The 23,726-nt window shown below is 45.5% G+C and overlaps 1 protein-coding gene across 20 annotated transcripts in view; it reads right to left on the reverse strand.

The window, feature by feature from the left end:
* KALRN (kalirin RhoGEF kinase) overlaps window positions 1–23,726 on the reverse strand; it is a 661,801-nt gene that overhangs the window by 579,140 nt on the left and 58,935 nt on the right. For 4 of the 20 annotated variants that reach the window (XM_082700855.1, XM_082700852.1, XM_082700850.1 and 1 more), the window contains exon 1: window positions 16,632–16,856. The exons of 15 other annotated variants lie outside the window; for them this stretch is intronic. In XM_082700855.1, coding sequence (XP_082556981.1) covers window positions 16,632–16,698 — 67 coding nt within the window. In that variant the 5' untranslated portion in view covers window positions 16,699–16,856. Of the gene's footprint in view, window positions 1–16,631; window positions 16,857–23,726 lie in introns of those variants that run through there. One more of the 20 variants, XM_082700866.1, reaches the window with a different exon arrangement.

The raw sequence follows: 23,726 nt of genomic DNA on the forward strand, positions 1-23,726 counted from the left end.
GCGGATACTGCCCAGGGCCTGAAGATTTATCAATGCACAGGCAGTCTAATGACTGCCAATTAGTGTGTCCATTATTCTGGGCTGGATGGGTGAGCCCTTAATCTGCTTAATGGAGAAGGAACTCTGGTGAGGCGGGAAGCACCTTGAGCTGCTGGTGGACTGAGCCAGCAGGGGGCAACAGGGTGACTGCCCCTCAGAGGGTAGCCCAGCTCAGCTGCCTGGGAGGTAGCCTCACAGGGACCAGGCAGGGCCTTAAAAGGAGATACTGGTGGATGACTCCACTCTGGTAGGAAACATCCCACTCACAAGGTACAGAGGGCAGCCTGAGGTTGAAGTTTCCCCCAAGGCCTCTAGCCAAACTTCAGGGCAAGTGCAGAATGGGCTTTGGTTCCCTCCCTCACATCCAACTCTCAGATGCCTCTTCTCAAAGTGCCAGGACTCAGCCCTCCTGGCCCATTCTCTGTACCCACTCCTTTGGGACCTGCCCCACCCTGAGGCCTCCAGGCCTTAGATCCCCTCCTGAACATTCCACTAACCCCTTCTCACCCAAAAGTTCGATCTTAGGCCTTAAGAAATAATAGCTAACATTTATTGGGCTTTTTTACATGCATGACATCCCTTCACCCATACAATAACACTATGAGATAAACACTGCTATCATCAGCATCTTATAAACAGGGAAACTGAAACCTAGAGAGGTGCCCAGCATTAGAGAGCAGAGTGGTGGAGGTGAGCTAAACCAAGCCATTTTGATCCCAAAGCTTCCTAACACTGAACCATTCTGCACACTGCCTAAATAGTAAGTCAAACAGCAAAAAAGCCTACCATTTGCACAATACTACCCAACTTTAGTAAGTTTTAGGTTTTTCTTTGGTTTTTAAAGGAGCGTGATCATGCAAATCAATAGCTTTAACTGATAGAGTTTAAGGACAGTGTGGAGGTGATAAAAGGGACAGAAACTACATGTAGTTTTCAACTCATTTTCATTCCACATGAAACTACCTCCCCAAACCCAGCTATACTCATCTACCAACGACAAAAATATCACTCCATGCACACTTTAAACCTGCTTGGCACACCTTTTTGTGTATCTTCTTTGAGGGACTTCCAAGAGCTAGCAACCTGTGACAAGTGATGCGCTGAGGAGGGGAACTTCAAAGATGAGGTCAAGCCATAGACATGGGATATGGAAAAGAGAGGAAGGGGAGATGGATTCTGAATTTATAGAAGGTACTGGTTCAGGAATTGGACCTCTTCTTCTCAGGTGAAAACTGTGGAGAGTCCAGTTGGGCGCAAGGAATAAATGTCCCTCCCTCTGGGGCCTTTGATATCAAAGAGAGGATGTGGAGCCCACCTGGTATTCCAAGACCGAGAGTAAGCCAGTCCTCAGGAAAGGCTGTCTTTGGTACTCTCATACCTCACCTCTGTGACTCCAACTCTGCTCCTAGGTAACAAGGGCAGGTATATTAGAGCAAGGAAAGACTTCTAGCCCTTCTGGAGAAGTGATCCTGTGTTCCCAAGGTCTGTGAGGATTCTTAAACCTTGACATGATCCTTCTTCTACCAGGAACACTTGCAAGGACCCAGCTCACCCAGGGGAGCCATATGACTCCATCAGGTAGATTAGTTTTTGGGTAATATACATTTATAGAAGTAATTTATAGTGTGATTAAATATTATGAATAAATTTCCAATAAGGGCATTCTATCTACTATAGAATTTTGGTTTTTTAGTATTTTTGATTTAATAAATTTTGATCACAGGCCATATCATTTTTTTTTATAATTTTTTATTTTTTATAAACATATATTTTTATCCCCAGGGGTACAGGTCTGTGAATCACCAGGTTTACACACTTCACAGCACTCACCAAAGCACATACCCTCCCCAATGTCCATAATCCCACCCCCTTCTCCCAAACCCCCTCCCCCCAGCATAAGTTTTCAAAGGACATGCCCTAAGTACTTCTGAATCTTTCCATTACCATTTGGCTCTATGTTTTTCCGCCTCATTCAGAGCATGTAGGTCCCTAACTAACCCAAGAAATATGTCTGCAAGTCTTAATCCTTAACTCCAGCTGAGCGTAGAGGATTGCCTACTCAGTAGCAACCCCTCTCTTCCTTGCTTATGGAACCTAGATTTCATTTCGGAATCATCATCCATGGGCCTTAGGAGAAGTAGAGACCCTCCCAGCCCCACAGCGTAAATGTTAATTATGTTATACCAATCATGAAAATTATATCCCCTTCCCAGTGACTTGCTTAGGAATTGGTGGTAAAATCATGTACTTTGAAACATGAGGAAAACTCTCCCAAGGGACATCTGGGATAGGTTTTCTTGCTCTTAAAAAGACCTATGTGAGGGGCACCTGCTTGGTTCAGTGGGGGTGTCTGCCTTTGCCTCAGGTCACGATCTTGGGGTCCTGGGATCGAGCCCCATGTTGGGCTCTCTGTTCAACCGGGAGTCTGTTTTGCCCTCTCACTCTCCCTCTCTGCTCTTCCTCTCTCTCTCTCTCTCAAGTGAATAAATAAAATCTTAAAAAAAAAAAAAAAAAGACCTACATAGATACATGCACGAAAACCAGGCTTTTTCAGTTGTTGTCATTTCTCCATGTGATATGTGGCACTGTGGCAGCCATTTGGGGATTATAAGGAATGAGGAATACAAAGAACTGGGGTCCTGGGATCTCCATTTTTGTAATGGCAGGCTGAGAAATTAGGAGCAACCCTCCCACTAAAGACAATCGTGGTTTGTTTGTTTGTTTCTTCAATCTTTCTAAAAGCATTAAAGAGCTAAGAAAATAAGAAAGAATTACTAGGCCAAAACCTAGGAGAAGAAGAGACTCCAAAGAGATAGGTCCAAAACACAAAGCAGCATTTGCCCTCAGAACATCGGTCAATCTGCAAGATATTGTGACAAAACTAGCTATGCTTTTGACAGCCAGAATGGAAAAGGGGAGAAAAATAAAAATTCTGGGTTCTTAAGGCAGGGACTCTGATAAAAAATACTCCACTCTAAGCTGGGCTTCCTCCCAGAGAGGGCTTCACCCTTAAGGTAAAGGTAACCAAGAAATAAACCAGCTCTCATGGAAACTTGAAACACAGCTACATATTATCTGTGTCCAGGGATCCCCAAGCATTCAAGCATTGATTTAAGGTGGAATTGGACTGGTAGTATTTGTAGGTGTCTGGCCAAAGAAAAATGATCATTGCAGGAGAAAGTTATCATTCTAGGCTTCAACTTATTATCATAAAATAGTTTTCAAAAATAATGACCAGGGCACAATCAAAGATAGCACAAGGGGAAAAGACACCATGAGCAAGAATCATCAGAAGCAGCAGACTCTAGAAAAACACCCACAAAGACTCCAGATACTGGAACTATCCAACTAGAGACTATAAAGAAAATATACTCACAATGTTCAGAGAAACAAAAGACAGACTTTAAAGAAAACTTGGGGAAAAGGTGATTTGAAAAAGAATTAAACAGGGATTCCAGGACTGGAAAATACAATACTTGAAATTAAGAAGTCAATGAATAAATTTAATTGCAGATTAGACTTAGCTAATTAGAAAATTAATAAACTGGAAGATAAATCAGAGGAAACTAGGACACACCAAGGTGAGATAAAATATGAAAAATACAGAAGTAACGATAAAAAATATAGAAGATACAGTGAGAAATTTCAACTTCAATCAATTTGAAAATTGATTCAAATTCAAGAAATTTCTATCATGTGGTATCCCAAAAGGAGAAAAGAGAAAGAACAAAGATAATGGCTGAGAATTTTTCCAAAAGTGGTGAAACACAACAATCTATAGATGGAAAAAATCTAATGAACTCAAGATGACTAAATAAGAATCTGGTGACGATATTGACCCTCTTGAGTTAACAGCCTACCTTCTGAACTTTTTGTTAAGAGAAGCAGGAGAAGAAGCAGGAAAAGAGAAGCGAGTGAAGTATTTATTGTTTCAGCTATCTTGAGTTTCGGGTTAGCTTATCTGAGGCCAAAAGCATCTTAAAGGTTATTCATAGTGATAAAAAAGTAGCCACCATTTATCTACCATATATTGAATGACGACTACGTGGCATGTATTGCATATGGATTTCTGTTCAGTGTAATTCCTCACAAAATAGTAAGACCTTACAAAGTAGTAATTCCTTACAAAGTAGTAATACATCAGCCAATACAAGCATGGTAGACTATGGATACCAGCCACCTCAAAATCTCAGAAGTTTAACAGAAAGATGATTATTGCTTGTTTGTTCTACATGTTCAACGTGCTTCAATAGAGGGCTCTGCTCCCAAGTATTCAGCATCACAGGATGATAGAGACTTTATCCTAAAATAGCTTCTATAGTCAGTGAAACAGTGGGCAAATGAAGCAAATAGTATATTGGCTTTTAAAGCTTCCATTTGGAAGTGAAACACATGGCTGAAGGTATGGGGAAGTACAATGTTACTGTGTGTTCATAAGCTGGAGAACTAGAAATACTAGTGAATACTGACAACTACTATAGATAGATATTACCTTAATTCTTCAAGTGAGGAAGGTAAAGCTGACAGAGGTATTTAATACTGGTTAGACAGGAGTTCACAATCCACTCTTTAACATCTTCCTGAAGGTGATATTATGGACATGACTATTTGCCCTGTGGTGATGGGGTTAGTAAGAAGAAAAATGAAGCAGTGATATGATCTCTAAGGAATCAGAGTGCCTAGCTGGGTTTCCTCACAGTCTATCATAGAATCACTATCCTCAGGGGTAGAGTATGGGATCAAGGCAGCTGGTGATGGGGTGGGAGGAATATTCTAGTCCTTCGCTTGTTCCTTATGCTAAGTAGGTCTTTCCCAACATGAATAAAACTGGACTGCAACTGGCCAGAGAAAGAGTATATACACATATACTAAGGGTTCCTACTACCTTATATATTCCAGGTGTTCAAGATGTGGTTAAGAGGGGGGAAAATAAGCCCACGTAATCAAGTTGGCCACGCCAAGTTTCTTAACTTTGATCTCTGCAGATTCAGAAAGCTGGTCAAGGAAAGGAGATGTAAACTGAGAAAGCTCTTAACCCATCATGCCCAAACACAGGAGAAGGGACCACCTTGTTCTCTTAGGTCCTCAAGGCCTTCATATGACATGGATTTTCCAGCCTGTAATGTGCAGAACACTCCCCACCTCCTCCCATGAGGACACATGAACCACATACCCCCCCCCCCCAGTATCCCACCTCTATTGGCAGGCTCCCTCGGCTGCCCTTCCTGCTACACACGTCCTGCCTCTGCCAGCCCTGTCTAGCCTCCTGCAGACACAGCAACAGCTGTCTGAAATTCTCTCCCTGTGGCAAGGAAGGAGTCAATACCAGGGTTCTTATTTATTTATGTGTGGGTTTATTCCTTCCCAGGATGAGGCAGTGGTTAAGGGGAAGAGGAGGGAGGAGGTACAGGGAGGGAGGGCCCAGAAAAGAAGCTGTGGTGGGCTAGAGATTGGCAGAAGAAATGTCTCTATAATTTGAACTGCTTTCCAACCACACTGTCTCTAACTGAGCCCCCTGGGGTGAAAGGTCTGTGTTTTACTGGGGATGAGAGTTTATAACCTTAATTATGCCTCGAAGCATTTGGCTGTGTTCATCCTGAAACTTCAAGCAAGGAAAAAAAAAATGTGGTTTCCATTACAGTGTCACTGAGGGACTTGTACTGGGGTTGGGATCATTAAAATGAAAACACTGATGAGTAAGCCATGGCATTTTGTCTCCAAGACTTACGTCCTTCCTCCACCCCTAGTCCTGTACTTTATTTTGAGACAGGCTTAAAATAGTCTATAAAATATGGATCTCATTATCCCATCTAACAGATTTCATTTGGCATGAATGTAGATTAAAAGCCCCATGCCAATTCTTCCTCCTAGCCTGGGTTTATAAGGGAGACACTCCTCTGCTTTGCTCTGGGCTGGTTTCTTTGGAGCTCCTTTCTGCAATAGACCAGGGGAGCCAGGAGGTGCCACTTCCAACTCCACTCAGCTTATTTTTCATGGTAATAACAAGGGAGGATGGAGAAAGAAATACAGCCTGTTTTGGGGGCTGCTTAGAAATTTTGCCTGGGGTCTTAAGAAGCTGGATCCAGTCTAGACAACCCTCAAACCCATGAATTCTCCAGCCTGCCCATTCTTTGACATCCAATGACTTTGTCAGGGACACTGAGCTTGTGAAAGGGGGAGGGACTGGGTTGAAACCACAGGGAAATATAACGGAGAGAGGCCTTGTCTAGGAGTTTCTGTTTCCTGGCTTCATGGGCAGGCTCAACCTTAACTAAGTACAGAGCTCCAGGAACTGAAACCCTCTCTTCGGGCTCAGTTTCCTCATCTCTTAACTGAGAAGTCTCTTACAATTCTGTCTCTTCTTTTGCTGAGGGTACGATTATGGAGGTAAAGAGAATGAGGAACAAAAACCTCTTCTTACTTACCACTGATCTTGTTTGGCCCAATACTGTATCTTGAACCAGTAAATTCACTTTTTATCTGATAAAGCTCCAGACCTCTTTGATTACACCTTGCCTCTGAATCACCAGAGTGTTTGCACTGCATTTTCTCTCACCCAGAATGCCTTTTTCCCTTGCTCTACCAAAATCCTTAAAAATCCAAATACTCACAAGGACTGTGTGTTTAATAGGAATTATGTGCTGATGGCTTGATTTATGTCTTTACTGCATTCCATGCACAGGTGTCATCTCTTCTCCAAGAGTTTCCCACAAGGCCCAGCACAGGGTTTTGTATAAGAGGAGGGACTGACCTCTAGATTTCACTGGCAGGCTTATGGCTCTCCACTCATTTATCATCCCCTCTAAGCCAGTCAATGGCAGAGTAGACAGGTGATCGGCCTTCCTGGCACCTCACCCCTGTACTTTCTAGTTATAGGCTCTGAGTCCCCTCAGTTATCTCATCTATGCAATGAAAATAACACCACCTACATCACAGTGCTTTTGGAGGCTTGAATGAAGCAGGTAAGGACCTCTCCGAGGTCTTGACCCAGCCCACCTCGCCCATCTCAGCCCATGACATTGCCCACTCTTCTGCTAAGAATATCAAGGCCACCTGAACTGCATTTCCTCTTTCTTCTTCTTCTTCTTTCTACTTAAAAATAGCTTTCTAAGCACCTCCTTCCACCTTCCTTCCAACAGAGGAAGCATTCGCCTCCTCCGGTCTACCACTTCCATCTGTACTCTTCCTTCAACCCATCCCTCCCTCCCCCAGGTCACTGCTGCACTTTACAGCATTTATCACAAGCTCTTATTATAAATTCAACTGTTGCTGGACTTGTGTATTATCTGTCTCACTCACTGGAATGTAAACTTCATGAGGACTTCATGCTTTATTCATGCTGTATCCCCAGCAAATAGCACAGGGCCCAGAATGCTGTCGGCGCTCAATGAATATTTATTGAATGGATTAATAAATCCATTTCTGTACATCATTTTCAAACTTCTCCCTGTCATTGCCCCACTCCACCCTCAAATCCATTCAGGCCTCCCTTCCTTAACAAAACCATCATTTGACCCTAAAGTCCCACCAACCACTATTCTATTTTTATCTTGCATTTTCTAACATATTTCTCAAACAAACAATATGTGCTGGCTGCTGCCTCATCTTTACCATCTCCTCCCACTGCAATCTGGTTTCTCCTCACCAAGGCTGCTGAAACAAAGCTGTGAGTAGTTACCAAAGCCTTCTATGTTGCCCCACCTCCCCGTCGATAAGGTTCCCTTACTGTCCCTTCTCCTCTACTCTCATGAACTTATTGTATCCTGGCTCTCCTCCTACCCTTAGGAACACTCTCATTTCTTTGATCCTGTCTCCCCATGTCTACACTCTCCAAGATCAGTCTACACTAATCACACCTCCCCCTGTACTGTCTTCCCAGAGCTACTATCAATTTCACTATCACTTTTAGGCCAATCACTCAACACCATGCATCTGCTACCCTAACTGCTCTCTAGAAACATAGATATACTTCAGTTGCATGAAGGAACTAGCATTAGGTTAGATCATGTTACACTTCTTCATATTTTTAGCCCCTGGTGCTGGTGCTGTCTGTATTCCCAATACCTACATTCCCTCCTGCCTGGTATGTGGAAATCATTCAATACATTTGCATTCAATACATTTTTTTTAAGATTTTATTTATTTATCTGACAGAGAGAAATCACAAGTAGACGGAGAGGCAGGCAGAGAGAGAGAGGGAAGCAGGCTCCCTGCCGAGCAGAGAGCCCGATGCGGGACTCGATCCCAGGACCCTGAGATCATGGCCTGAGCCGAAGGCAGCGGCTTAACCCACTGAGCCACCCAGGCGCCCCATTCAATACATTTTTAAATTAAATGCTGATACCCTGCCATTATTTGCCTTTAACCTGACACGCAAGCAAGAATCTTCACAAGGTAGCTCCAGCCTATCTCTCCATGTTTAACTCCTATCACACAGATGCCCCAAAAAGTCTGTACTCTCTGACTTCCAGTCTCATAACCAAGGACCACTGAAGCTTAACTCAGTTCTGTCCTTCTCATGTTACCTGCCATTGTAGTATCAGTTGTTTTATTTGTTATTGTCCATGTCCCCCACTAGACTATAAAGTTTCATGAGTACAAGAATACCATTATCTGGGGCGCACTGGGTGGCTCAGTGAGTTAAGCCTCTGCCTTCGGCTCAGGTCATGATCTCAGGGTCCTGGATTTGAGCCCCACATTGGGCTCCCTGGGGGAGCCTGCTTCCCCCTCTCTCTCTGCCTGCTTCCTGCCTACTTGTAATCTCTCTCTGTCTGTGTCAGATAAACAAATAAAAGCTAAAAAAAAAAGAATACCATCTTATTCAGCATTGTATTCCCAGAGCCTTAACAGGGCATAGCCTATAGCAGGCCCTTAGAAAATGCTTGCCGAATGAGTGAACACTTCTTTCATTCAGACTAATTATTTCTCCTTCTTATTATTGTATAGAACTCCTTTAGCAATTCAACCTGAAACAATAACTCGCAGCACCACACAGCTATATTATAGGTATTACAGGGATATTATTTTGCAGGTGTCGCAAGTATTGTCTACACAGAACTGTGGAACCTTATGGCTGGATGGGATCCACCTTGTAAGTAATCCATCGTTTCACAGATGGGCCAACAGAGACTCACAGAGTTACAGATAGATCTCAGTCTTTCAGGAGTTTAAGCTCCAAGCTCTCTGAAGGCAGGAAGCCTAATTCCTACCCCACAATGCTCCCTGCTGTGCCTAGGCCCTTAGGAGATACTACCACCAGTAATAATACCAACAATATTTATCGCTTTGAAGATTCTTTAACAACAAGCTACCTCCATCTGCAAGGTGAAGGGCAAATTCATCACTTGCATTGAGAATCCAGCTGGCTTTCTGACCATCCAGGGACCCAGCTGTCCCTCTACCCCTCAGCTCTCAGCAATCACTGAATATGCCATGAGAGCAGAACAGGCCCTGGGAAGCCACACCACACTGAGAAAAGTGCTGCTCTACTGTTCTCACATCACGGTAACCTCCACCCCACTGGATGGAAACACCACCCCTGCACCTCACAGAACAGCTATCGGTGTCCTTCCCCCAGGACGTGGCCTAGATATATCTTGTCTGGTGATCTCACACCAAAGACAAGACATCCCAGCGATAGACGCCATCTGGGCTGACAGGGGAGGTGGACAGAAACCCCATTTTAGCACGTGTGCTGGAGAAAGAGAAAAGTGGGTGTCTCCCCACCTGCACCATAGCAGATAGAGAAAGAGCTTAATCCAGATGGGAGTCAGGGGTCCTGGCTCTTGACTCTTCCTTAGCAGCTCTGTGACTTTATTTTTTTTTACTTCTAAAGATTTATTTTATTTTATTTATTTGAGAAAGAGAGAGAGTGTGTGAGGGGAGAGGTCAGAGGGAGAAGCAGATTCCCTGGCAGGCAGGGAGCCTGATGTGGGACCTGATCTCGGGACTCCAGGATCATGACCTGAGCTGAAGTCAGTTGCTTAACCAACTCAGCCACCCAGGCGCCCCAGCTCTGTGACTTTAGTCAGGTACTTAACTTCTATAAGATTATATCCCATCTGTGTCTATGGCCATACCACCCTGAACGCGCCCGATCTCGTCTGATCTCAGAAGATTATATCCCATCTGTGAAATGGGCATTAAAGTAATCTATCTCGGAGAGAGACCATGAAGACCAATAGGAATAAGATGTTAGAATTGTCAAATCATTATAGTTCTCTTTTTTCTTAACAATGCCATAATAATCAGGACCCTTCCTTTGTTCCCTGGAGAGTTCAGATACTCTTCTATGCCAAAGTGACTTATTAGAAACCACTTTGAACTAGGTGTGTGGGTGAGAATATAAAGGGGTGGTGGGACAAAGACTTAAACTCGGAGAAGCTCTGCTCTCAGTGGAGGGAAAGGAACCCACCCCCACCCTGGGAGAAGTAACTAAGCTCCTAAAAGTGGCAGAAATCTGGGAGAATCAGATGTACTGCCAAGCACTTCTTCCATCCAGGCAATGCCGCACACACTAACTCCTTCGGCACCCACAGCAGCCACATGAGATGTGTCTTGCTACTCTCCATAGGAGCACACTGTGGGCCATGGAATAGTGCCCACCTGCCTCCAAACAGAACCAGGTAGAATGGATTGGGGGAGCTCTTTCTGGGGGACATAAGGGTTGCCAGGATTAGAAGGGAAAGATGTGGATTAACTATAAGGAGAGGCTTGGAGCATTTTTTGTGGAAGCACAGAAAAATACAGAGGTTTCTGGGGAGATTCTGGTGTGGAGCAACAAAGAATTGTCTGGGATGGTGTTTCCAGCTGTGCTGTGTTCAAACTGTTTATTGGACAAGAGACTTGGTCCCTTTAGAAAAGTAGCTTTGTGCCAAAAGCCAATCAAATAACTATATGAGATATCTATTTGCAACTTTAAAAGCTAAGTTAAAGGGCACCTGGGTGGCTCAGTTGGTTAAGCATCTGCTTTCAGCTCAGGTCATGATCCCAGGGTCCTGGGTTCGAGCCCTGCATCAGGCTCCCTGCTCAGTGGAGAGTCTGCTTCTCCTTCTCATTCTCTCTCTGTGCACTCTCTCCCTCTCTCCCTCGAAAATAAATAATTAAAATCTTTAAAAAAAAAAAAAAGGAAAAGCTAAGTTAAAGTAACTTTATGTATTGTATGAATATTCCACTCAAACTGAAAGGTGACTACAACCCAAACTCCTCTAATTAGAAAATCCCCAGTGCAGGAGAGCCATCCAACACTTTTCAAGCACATGCTGTGTGCTTTTCTCTTCTTTTTCCCACAGACCACAGGAGGAAAGGAATAAGTCATAAAGGCTGGCACAAAGCAGCCACACGCCAAGCTGGGCACACATATGCAATAGTTAACAAGAGCAGGACAAGGCAAAGCCAGGTGAGAATCCCAGAGTCCATGGTAGTCAGGACTGGCCACAAATGGATGGACTAAGTAGAGACACCAAGTCTGACCTAGTGAGGGACCAGAGCCAGGGAGATTACTGAGCAGCAAAAAGACCACAGACAGGGCATCAGGACAGTGATGGGAAACCAAGGGCCAGGAGGAGGGCTAGAAGCATGGGAAGGATGAGATCAAAGGTCAGGATGTGTGAGAGCCACAGCCATGAAGCCCAGATGCCTCTTGACCCTACACTGTACCCTGCAGAGTTAGTTCCTGGATTAGAACATTTAGGAGATGCAAAGGTTGAGGCAAGGGAGAACAGCTGCACAGGGAGAGGGGGGCTTTGGTGAGAAACAGAAGATTCCTGGCTGAACTAGAGCCTGACACTGAAGGCTTTAGGAAAGTTACTCTCACAAACTGTCGTCGCAATCTCCCAAGCCCTAGGCAGCCAGAACAGAGAGCCAAAGCCCCAGAGCAAGCTGGGGACAGACAGCATCCTACACACAGGTAAGGTCTGTTCCCAGAAATATGAAGGAAAGGCAAGGTTTAGTCAGGCAGTGATAGAACATGGTTGCAGTGAAGGCTCTGAACAAAGTTGGATGAATTATACTCAAAAGATTGTGTTCATTCCTATGTTGAGTCCTGTGTTTATTATTTTCATATAGTGACTGATTTTCTCATTTCTTCCATTATTTTGCTGAAGAGTTATTTTTGCCTTTACTCTCTGGCATCCATATTTTTTTTTCCTGGCATCCATATTACAGAACAGCAATGAGCAGTCCTCAAGCCCAGCTCCATCAGAATCACCTGCAGAGCCCTTAAAAATGCCAACATCCACCCCCCTTCCAGCGAGTCTAACTTAATTGGCTTGGGGAGGGTGGTGGGAAGGGAGGAACAGGACACTGCACTTTCTAAGAGCATCTGTGTGATCCTAATGTACATCCAAGGATAAGACCAGTTGGTTTCTGGCCCAGGACCCAAAGCACTGTGTAGTAGCTACAGGAATAAGGACAAAGCACCAAGAAATTAGCCATCTAAAACCGATGTTGTAAAGTCAACATATCACTTAAGTTTTCCACACATCAGTCATTTATGAACTTCTGACACCATATCACCATATTCATGTATCACCATATTCATGTATCTCCTAAAATACTTAAGAGTATTTTAAATCAACTCCATTTTACTTATACTTATTTTTATTTTTTTAAAGATTTTATTTCTTTATTTATTTGATAGAGAAAGACACAGCAAGAGAGGGAACACAAGCAAGGGGAGTGGGAGAAGGAGAAGCAGGCTCCCTGCTGAGCAGGGAGCCCAATGTGGGGCTCGATCTCAGGATCCTGAGATCAGGACCTGAGCTAAAGGCAGACGCTTAATGCCTGAGACATCCAGGTGCCCCAATTACATTTATTTTTAAAAAGAAACTAGTGGACTGAGGGTAAAGACAAGCTGATGTAAAAACACAAGAGCGAAAGAAGACAGGATGGGGGCTCCTGAGTGGGAAAAGCGCATGAGGCAGGTAGCAGGGAGAGTCTGAACACCCAGGATACAGGGCAAAGTCAGCACAGACATAGGGTGGGGAGAGCAGGAAGCCTGGTAATGGGTTGGAGACTAGCAGAAAAACGCCAGAGAATGGGGTCACAGGCAGCAAGTGGTATGAGGCCATGCCTGTAAAGGAGCCCCAGGGAGGAAGAAGGGCTGAGGGAGCAGGGTGGCTGGGTGGGGCAGGCCGCTGGGGCCGGAGATGAAGGCAGGGTGGAGGGTGAGACCCAAGCTGGGCTGGCGGAAGGGAGGGGCTCTCTGGAAGATGAGTGGGGCTAAGGAGGGCCTATGTCACATGTGGTGGGGGGGACAGCAGAGCAGAAGCAGACACTGGACAGAACAGATTGTCTGCTGGACAGGGTCAGGCGGTGACCAGCAAGAGATCCTCTGGCAATGTCTGTAAGTCACCTAAAATCATCTCACGGACAACCAGAAGCAGACTTTCCCTACAGTGAGAAACACTGTCCAGTGCCCTGTGAAGAAGGAGCCACCAGTCTTTACACTCTTCCTCCTTCACTCCAAAATGTCTGCAGGTACACAAAGAAATGTAAGGCCCCACCTCATGTGTTGGGGCGGGCCCCATGGAAATGCCAAAACTCAACAAGCACAAAAATCGATGTTACTTCTCTTCTATACTAATTGTGTTTCTTATCTGTATGAGCTCCTTTTCTTCCATGGACAGTCCCCACCACAGGAACCATGTCCTCAGTCACTGCCTGGCAGCAGAAGTGACAGACATCCAGTAAGAAACACTATAAAAACAGCAGAGGCTATTAACAAAATAACCCATCAAAATAATCATGTCTGAGCAAGCTCGTAGTTCCTTACCATATAAATCCCTACATACAGTGAATATAGCCCTGAAAAACAATCCCTTTTCTTTTTTAAGGTCCCTGCCCTTAACTGAACAATGATGGGGGAGACAAAAGGTTTGTCTGTAATCACCAAGCATGAACCGTCAGTTCTCAGTAAAGTTTATTTCCGCTCCCTGATGTGTTCTGTTTCCTCCCTCTTCCTAGATGTGTCAAATCACAGATTCGTTTATCCCTCAGTCACAGCCAAGAGAATGACTCAGGCGCCACAGAGCCTGTCGATTATTTCAATTTCCTAGGCTAAACTCATCATTGCCCACTTCTTCTCATTTCTTATCCTCTGCTCATTTTCTTGAGACCTGTTACTTTTGAGATGACACAAGGCATGACAGCGATGAGGGTGAAATGACAAGAAATCCAAAACAGATGAAGGGAGCTAAATTCTGATACACTAAAGAGAGATCTAAGAGAACTTTGTTCACTGCCCAGAAGGACGGGCTCATCATTCATCCATCCATCCATTCAGCAAATATTTACTGAGCATGTCCCATGAGTTAGCTTGTCTACCATGCCACTGTTTATACAAGGCTTGCTAACATTAGCTTCTAGAGGGGAGTTCTACAGCCAAAACTTCTGCTTGAATACAGATGTGGGTGTGTACCCATATGTATGTGTAATACTAAGATACTCACTAACCAGAACTGGGCAGCCCCTGAAAGCCTAGAGATGAGATATTCTATAGTCAGAAGGCGCTAGTCTAAAGCCCCATAATAAAGAAACTCCTAGAGGCAGTGTTTATGAAAGACCATAAACTTTCAGCTGCACCCATACAGGAAGACAAAAGTTCTGTGGAAGAACACACGATTCTGGCAACCAACTTCTGCTGTCTGGGAACACAGGTTAATCCATCAGTTTATTAACCTGACATTTCTAAGAACTTTTACATGCACTAACATAAGAAATGTCCCCCAAGTTCTGTAATACAGGTATTGGTATTAATATTCCCATTTTTCAAATTAACAAACTAAGGTTCCATTTAAGAGCAAACCATGTATTCAAGGGCACTTAGAAAGTAATGGAGCCAGAACTTGAATCTAAGTTTGCAATCCGTGGATTCAAGCATTTTCTAAAAAGTAAAAATAAATTATTATTATAGCTTATACAGTAACACCTAATTTCTTCTTACAATTAGCATATGTTATTTTGAATTTTGTTTTAATTCACATAAGTATAAATTGTCTCAGAGCCTCTAATAATTCTTAATTAGACTCTTCTCTGCTCCTGGTTATTACATGCCACCTGTCCCTGTCTTTCTCACGATATCTGCATGAGAGTGAGAATGAACTGTCCTGGATAAAAACTAACCTCAAAGGGTCATTTTCTTCATGCCAAGCACTAGGATAAAGTTCTTGACTTGTAGTTTCTCACTGAAACCTTGCAGGAACGCTCTGAGTCAGTGCTAATAGTACCATTACCATCAGCATCCTTGTTTACAAGGAAGGAAAGAAGGCACAGAGAGTTTAAGTAACTTGCCTGAGTTCACACAGATAAGGGGGATTCACACTCGTGATCTCCCATTGCCCCGTCTGTGATCTCCACCTGTGAGAAGTTCTGGCTCTCCTAACACTCTCATCTCTTCTCCTGTCCCAGCTCCCACCGGCCTGTTTCTCAGTGCCAGCGAGAGACTGCCTTTCACATGTGCTGGTTTGGTTTCCTCCATCTTTGATTTCTCCCCGATAAGAGCCCTGGTTCACCTCTCTTGGCAGCTTCTGCTTCCACCTGGCACTGACCTCCCGGCATACCTAAGGATGTTCCTGCTGGAGAGGAACCCTCCTTGGGGTATATAGCAGGGCTTCTCTAGGACCATCTTTTCCATCAGGGTTTGAGCTCATTCTTGCCAAAAGCTCTTAAAGGAACCAAAGCTTTTAAAAATAGCCCTCCACGTTTTTAAAAAATCAATTACTCAACCAAGTTAACAGTGGCTTTCTCTTAAACAGAATATTTGGATTTGCATCACATTATCAGGAGATTTAAATCACATGAATATGTGGGGGTGAAATGCATTAAGGTCAGATTAACCTGAGGAACAAAACTGACTTGCCCTTTTCTTTCTACAAACTACAAATTCTGAACCAACTGTACCTACAGATAATCCACAAAGGGAGCTGTCCTCAGCACAGGCGCTGTAATATGTCCATGATGCTGAGAGGTGTGTGAAGAGGAAATGAACACTTACAAAGCACCTATTATGTACCAGATGTTACGTGTTTTACAGGTATAAATTAAATAATAATTCCACAACAACCCTAGCAAATGGGTCTTCCAAAGCCCATTTTACAGATGGGGAAGCAAGCTCAAAAAAGTCACATCAATCAGCTGAAGATCACAGAGCTGGTAAGTGGCACAGCTGAGATTTGGGTCCTCCATCGGCTTGCCCCCAGGTTCTTGCTCTTCGATACACTGCTTCCCAGAGTGTTCTATCAAAAGCCCTGCAACACAGGGCTTAACTCTTCGACTACAGTACAGAGCTTGATTAAAAGGAAAAAAAAAAAAAAACCCAGGAAGAAATGAGATTCTGATATACAGATGCTCCCAAATGGCCCTGGGATCCCAATTGCCAGCTGGGTCAGCAATGACCCAAGGAAAACAGCCTTTCTTTACTTTCCACGGGCTGGCCACAAGCCTGTTTCACTCCCTGTTCTTTCTCTTGTTGCTCCCTGCTGCCCGCACTCCATGTCTTTCCGTGTGTGTGTCTGTCTGTGTGTGTGTGTTTCTGCCTCCGTCTCTCTTTCACAAGCGCGCACACACACACACACACACTCACTCAGGAATACCTCGATCCAGCAGCCGGAGCAAGCGAAGGTACCAGAGATACCACTGGTCCCAGAAGCGGTCCGTCATCCCACCCTGAAGTCATCCTTCACAGCCAGTCCCTCAGCAGAGCCTCATCCCACCACCACCGAGTCGAGGAGGCCGGAATTCCTTGACGCTGGGCTCTCGCGCAGCCTGCTCTGAGCAAATGCCTGCCTGCGAAGACAGCCACCAGTCCTCCCACACAGAGGCTGACTGTGCCTGAGCCGTTTCGCAGCAACAAAGGAACAAGTGCAGAACACCGCCGCCTTGTGCAGACCTAGCCTGCAGGGGCCCAAGGGGAGGTCAGAGATGGCAGGGGGAGGGGCTCTCACAAAGAAGCGAGGTTGAGAGGTGGACTTGGGAATGAAAATCCACACTCTAGGCCACGTCTTGAATTTCATTCCAGAATCTCCCACCATCCTGGCTTCCCCTGCCTCCCACACCAGAGGCCAGCAGCTCCCCTAATGGGACTGGGGTAGGAAGGCAGGAGCTCAGCCATCCAGGACTCTAAGACCAGCCCAGAAAACCCACAGCCTGACTGCCTCACTCCATAAGGACCACAGACACTCCTGCCCAAGAAAGCAAGGTCCACAGAAAAGGAGCAGAAAAGGACCACAAACCCTTTCTCCCTATGTCCATTCAGGAATCCTCTGTTACAGTGGAGATAGGACAGGCTCTGTAGTCACCCAGTCATGGGTTCAAATCCCGCTATCACTTAGTTGCTTGGCCTCAACCAAGTTTCTTCAACTCCTTAAGCCCCAGCTACCTCCTTGTAAATCAGAGAGAACATTTGCCCCACAAAGGTATTGTGAAGTTCTAGGGAAAGGAAGGAGGCATCATTTCTGGGAGAGTGGTGCTCAAGGGTTTGTCCCCCTTCCGGCCAACCCATCTCCTTTTCGCCAGCTTCTCAGTTCCCACACGTCCATACATTCTGTGGTTTTCCACCTCCGGCCCTTGCTCCTTCTCTTCCGGACAATACCATGGCTTCCTCTGATTTCCCCAATGTCTACTTCAAATGCCACAAATCAGGCTGCCAACCCAGGTCCTCCCCTTTATATTCATTTCACTTTCTCCTTGTATAAGATTCTGCTCCCATATTCGATCATTAAATCCATGAATATAGGAAGTGCTTTGTAACCACCATTGTATCCCCCCATGTACTTCGTATAGTGCCTTGAACTTTGCAAGTGCTCGAGTATTTACGACCTGAAAGACGAACAGGCAAGTGAGTCTGGGAATGCCACACAATTTCATTCTTTCAGTTTTGTTTTGTTTTCTTTTTATTGAAATTCAATTAGCCAACATACAGTAAGTACATCATTAGTTTCAGATTGTAGAGTTCAAGAATTCATCAGTTGCGTATGACATGCAGTGCCCATCCCATCACGTGCCCTCCTTACACACCATTTCATTTTAATGGCAAAGAGCAGAACGCACCATGGCATCCAAGTTCCTGGGCACACCCTAAGGTGTACAGGAAGACGACAGGGCTCTCTGTGCTTGCCCTGCTGGGAGCCCATTTGACGGTGGACTGACTGGCCACCCACAGGGTGAGGCTGTGCCCCTGGTGACCAGGAGGCCTGCTCACAGAAATAAAACCCAAGGGGACTCTAGGTCCAGGACAACTTTGTTCTCTAAGCCCCAAAACTACCCAACCACAGCTTTTTTCACTCAGCCCACGCCAGCAATGCCTTCTCACTGTCCTAACAGAAATGTTGGCTTTCCTGGCCTCCTGGTCTCTGCTGGGCAGCTGGTGGGAGCAGTCCTCCCTCAGCATTTGCCCTTCCCAAGAGCATAGGCCTCCCAGATAAGACCGGCTGCAGATTAGGGAAAAACTCAGACTGAGGAGGAGGCTGGGGTGGGCCTGGGGGTGGGTTGTGAGCTAGGAGGGAAGAAGAGAAAGCAAGTGTGGCCACAATCTCCCCCCTCCCCTGCCACCCTCTGCATCAGCACCACCACTGCCTCATGGTCCCTTCAGAAAGGGCAGCAGTGGGACCGAGCAGACACACTGCCTAAAAGCCACTTCTCAGAATCTGCTAGTATTATTTTGTTATTACCTTAAATGGACAAGACTCCAGCCTGTAGTTCACACAAGAATGCAAGCCCCTCCTCTCTCCAGACAGAAGTGCACTGACCTCGCAGCCTCCCCCTTCCTTCCCAAGCAACAGAATCCATCATTCAGGTGTAGCCAGTACTCTGTAGCCCACAAAAGACAGTCATATCCATCATTTCCTCTGGGTCTCTGAGCAGCCCTGCAAGGTCTGTAGGATAGGGATCATTTCCCCCAGGCTACAGCAGAGAGAAGTGCCTTCCAAGAGTTTCAACAACTTGCTTACCATCGAGTGCCTAGTAGGTAGCTGCGCTGAGAAAGAGATCTGTACCATCTGTGTCCTCCCAAAGAGAGTTTCCGGGGCTCTGGAATGTTCCCTGAGGAACTGTGACACATTTCCCAGAGCAATGGAAGCCCTTCCAGAAGGTCAGGACCTGGAGAACAGGGCTGCTTCCCAACAGGGGGCTCTTCCAGGACACTGTCAGGCCACACCATGGGCAAGCAGGCCTCACTAATGCCGTTTACACATTTCTTTAGCTCCTGGCTATGGCTGCCAAGGGAGAGCATCTCTGCATAAGAATGCTGAAAGAGGGGGCGCCTGGGTGGCCCAGTGGGTTTAAAGCCTCTGCTTTCAGCTCAGGTCATGGTCTCAGGGTCCTGGGATCAAGCCCTGCATTGGGCTCTCTGCTCGGCAGGGATCCTGCTTCCTCCCTCTCTCTCTGCCTGCCTCTCTGCCTCTTGTGATCTCTGCCCGTCAAATAAATAAATAAAATCTTTATTAAAAAAAAAAAAGAAGAAGAAGAATGCTGAAAGAGGCTTCCTATAACACAACTTGAGAGAAATCTGAAATGGGGGACTGAGGAAGCCACACATGGCTCACCCACCATGCAGGAGACCCAGACAGAGATGGGCTGATAGAAGAAGGTTACGGTGACTGTGTGGACACTGTGTAGACCAGAGTCCTCTGTTCCATGACCCACTCTTGGCTTAGAGAAAGCAGCTGGCCCTGTTCCCCTCCCTCTGGTAACCAAGGGCAATTCCACACAGCTTTGTTTTCAGAGAGAGAAAGGAAATAAATGTGTTAAAGAACAGTATGGGTGGAAGCACTTCCCCCACAAACTGTGAACCTAGGAACATAAGCATTACCTATTGGGTCAGGCCCAGGATGAACCCATTCAGCTGGGAATTTTACTAAAACCAGCCCCAATCAATCAAGCTGGGCTCCTTAGAGCTCCCCGGCCGAACCAATGCTCATTTTTCCAACCCCCATGGAGCCTTTTTAAGTCTTAGTGTAAATGCAGCCCCTCTAGTCGTTGAATAAAACAGCGAGTTGCCATTTAGCTGCAGGGCAATTAGAAAGGATGGGGGACTGGCCAAGACATAGCTTTATTAAGTTTTGTTGGCATTATTTTCTCTTAAACAATGCTTTCTCAGTGGCTGCTTCTTTCATCATGGCCAAAGCAAGCATGACCATTCCCATTGGCATGGTCCCTCCAGCCTCCCTAGCTGGCTACAGAGACATACTCTTCAGGGACAAACGGCCTCTCCAGGTCAGCAACAGTATGTCTATTCCAGAGGGCTGATGCTCACTGGTTACTCGATGTCACATCACAGATATGTTGCCTTCTCTTCAGTGTTCCTTCTTCTTAACTTGGCACTGTTCTTTCTCCCTCTCTCCACCCGCCCCAACATGAAAACACTGTGTTCCCGATCAGATAAAGCAAGCACAGTGTATGGAGCAGAAGGCAAACAGCATGGAGGGAGGAGAGAACCAATCGTGTCCCCAATTGTTCCCACTCATCTCCTGGGATGATGACCGCCATTCCCACATCAGCACCGGCCAGCTCCTGAGACACACGGGGCGATGAGACAAGGGAAAACCACAAAGGAGGCAGCGTGGATGGGTACAAGAACAGAGACAATCCGCCAACATGGAGTTCTTCCCCCCGCCCCGCCCCAGGAAGTGAGCTCCATCAGGCTGCCATTTTGCCCTACAAGCTGTGCTTCAGTTGCAACATGAATCAAACACTCCAACAGACACCATCCTCAGCCACCTCCCACACCACTTCTGTCCCGCTGGCGATGAGCACCCTAGTGGTGAAGTGAAGCCTGTGGCAGTACATTCTCTAGGACACCATCCATGGGATGGGAAGGACCCCGACCAAGCTCTCCTAGGAGAGCCTGGTATGCCCAGGTCAAGAGGCTCCTTAGGTCCACACCTGAGGACAGCACCTATGACAAGTATCACTTATCAGGTTGAAATTCAAGTCCATCTCTCCCAAGAGGCCTTTCCCAGCTAACCTCATTCCTTCTCTACCTCAGAGGCTCTCAGAGTTTAATGGGCAGCAGAATCACCTCAGAGGGTTGTTATCCACGCAGAAAACTAGGCCTCAGTCCCAGAGGCCTGCATATTTAACGAGCTCCCCAGACGATTCTGTCCCCAGCTCTCCTCTCTTACATGCAGCCCTGACTTTATTTAACTCTTCTGGTTGAATTCTAGTGTGAACCTAACTCCCCACACACCCCAAGAGTCCAGTAAGGAGGGAGATTCTGGGTCCCCTGGAAGGTAAGGGGAGGTCCCACCTCCCAAGTCCTCCTAGAGGGCCCTAATGGAAGAGCTTAAGAAGCTGTCCGCTGGGAGGGAAAGAAATCAGCCTCATCTCCCCACAGGCTCCAGAAAGCGCTCATTCTGCCCTGGGTCCACTGCACATCTGCACAATAACTTTAAATGTCACCTCAAATATCAGGCCAGGCAGCAGGAGGGAAAGGCAGAAGCTAATTAGCCTGCCTTGCCCTGGCTTTTGTGTCGCTTTCATCCTTGCTTACCTCTAGCCTCCGCTGAGATCTTTAACTCTCCCTTGGCCAGGGAGCCCCTGCTCATGAAGCCTGCACACAACCTTTCATCGCACGGGGCACTAAAGCAAACTGTTTAATGGAGGAGATGCAATCCCTCCCTTCCCTCTGCTATGAGTATTTACAGTTCTTCCCTCTACCCCTGCCACTCAATAGAACCCCATGTTGCCCTGAATATCCAACCACAGCATGCCACCCCAAAACTCCCATCCTCTGCCCCAAGAGCCAGACTCATCCTCTCTTTCTCTGCCTCTTCAAAGCTTATCCATCCCAGGTCTGTGGAAAGTATCATGAAAATCTCATCCCCTCTAAGGGTCTCCTGATGAGATCTTTACATTTAGGCCCTTGGGGAGTATTTACATTTTGGCAAAAGATATTGCTTCAAAGCAAGGGGGGGAAAAAGCTCATAAATACAGAGAACATACTGGCGTTTACCAGAGGACGGGGGGAGGGCAAATAGGTGAAAGTGGTTAAAAGGTATAAATTTCCAGTTATAAAATAAATAAGTCAGGGTGTCCAGGTGGCTCAGTCAGTTAAGCATCTGCCTTCAGGTCAGGTCATGATCCCAGGGTCCTGAGATCAAGCCCCACGTTGAGCTCTCTGCTCAGCAGAGAGTCTACTTCTCCCTCTGCCTCTGCCCACCACTAGCTCCCCTGCTTGTGCTTTCTCTATCAAATAAATAAATAAAATCTTTTAAAGAAATAAATAAATAAGTCATGGAGATGTAATGTACAACACAGTGACTACTGTTAATAATACCATATTGCATATTTGGAAGTTGCTAAGAGTGGATCTTAAAAGTTCTTATAACAAAAAAAAAATTGTTAACTATATATGGTGGTGGACATTAACTAGACTTATTGTGGTGTTCATTCTGTAATATATACAAATATCAAATCACTATGTTTAAAATCACAAATCACTACGCTTAAAACTAATTTGTCAATTATACCTCAATAAAAAAAAGGAAATGGAAAAAAAATAATACGGTGTGTTCTACCATCATCAGAGATGCTAAATTAACATCTTACTCTTTGTTACCAAATTAACATTTAATTTTGAGGATGTTTGTATATGTACATGATCTGGTGTTAAAGAGCTTAATTTGTACAAATTATGATTTGGAATAACAAGTAGATTTATTCAATTGTTAAAAAATTTTTAAAAAGGCAGGGTGCAGAAGTCTGGGCCTTAGATAAGAAGTGTGGTGGCAGGGGATAAAGGTGGCAAGGAGAAGCATCCATGACACTCTTCCTTAAGCCTTACGGGCTTTTGCTGTTAAGCCATCCTGATGAAGGCAACTCACAGGAGCTGGTTCCTCCACTATTCTCCACAACTCACTCCCCTGACCTCCTATTTCCTACTCAGAACATCATTAGCTGGTAGGCACCTTCTCGCTCTAAAGCACCAAAATTATAAAGTAGTTCTTCTTGAAGAAGAAGGGAAAAAAAAGCCACTATATTGTTGGGAAGAACACCTCAGAACCCGACCCAGGAGACCTAGGTAATCGGCCCAGAGAGTTCTTTATTATCTCCTGTGTTTCTCTCACAGCCAGTAAGGTGCTGCCACCATCTTACCTCCACTAAGAACAGGGCCTTCACTCGAGGTGGTATGACTCAAAAGACCGTGGGGCACTTCAATCTTGGGGTCCGTTCACCCTGGTGAGTTTTCTCTGAACTCTTCCTCTCATCTCTTAATTCCGGCAGTTCACCAACACAGAATCAGGAAAACCTACATCGTCAGTCACCACAGCTGAAATCTTACACCTCCTCACCCAGCCCACAGGAAGTCCTACTGTAGAGAATTGTCTCCCTTCTTCTCTCTTCATCTCATGCCTTCTCATCTCCTTCAAGAGCTTTTCCAAATAGCCCACCTCCCCACATCCCCCCTTCCATAAAATCAGACAACAGACTATAATGACCAGGGTTGAAAATAATGAATATGAAGTTAAACAGGATCAGAGAGAGCCCACGGTCCCATCAGAGGAATACAACATCTTGGTTGGCATAAATCTAGAATGAAACATCTTTTTCAGTACTCTAATTTTTTTTTTTTCAGGGAAAATGTATAATCTGTGAGTGTTCCATAGGGCGACCCACTATCACATCAGAGCATCTGACACACCTGAATGCCCTCACCCCGGCTCCCCACCCCAGGAATGGGTAACCAGAGT

This window comes from Mustela nivalis, assembly GCF_964662115.1.
Source record: "Mustela nivalis genome assembly, chromosome: 1".
Taxonomy (NCBI): Eukaryota; Metazoa; Chordata; class Mammalia; order Carnivora; family Mustelidae; genus Mustela; species Mustela nivalis.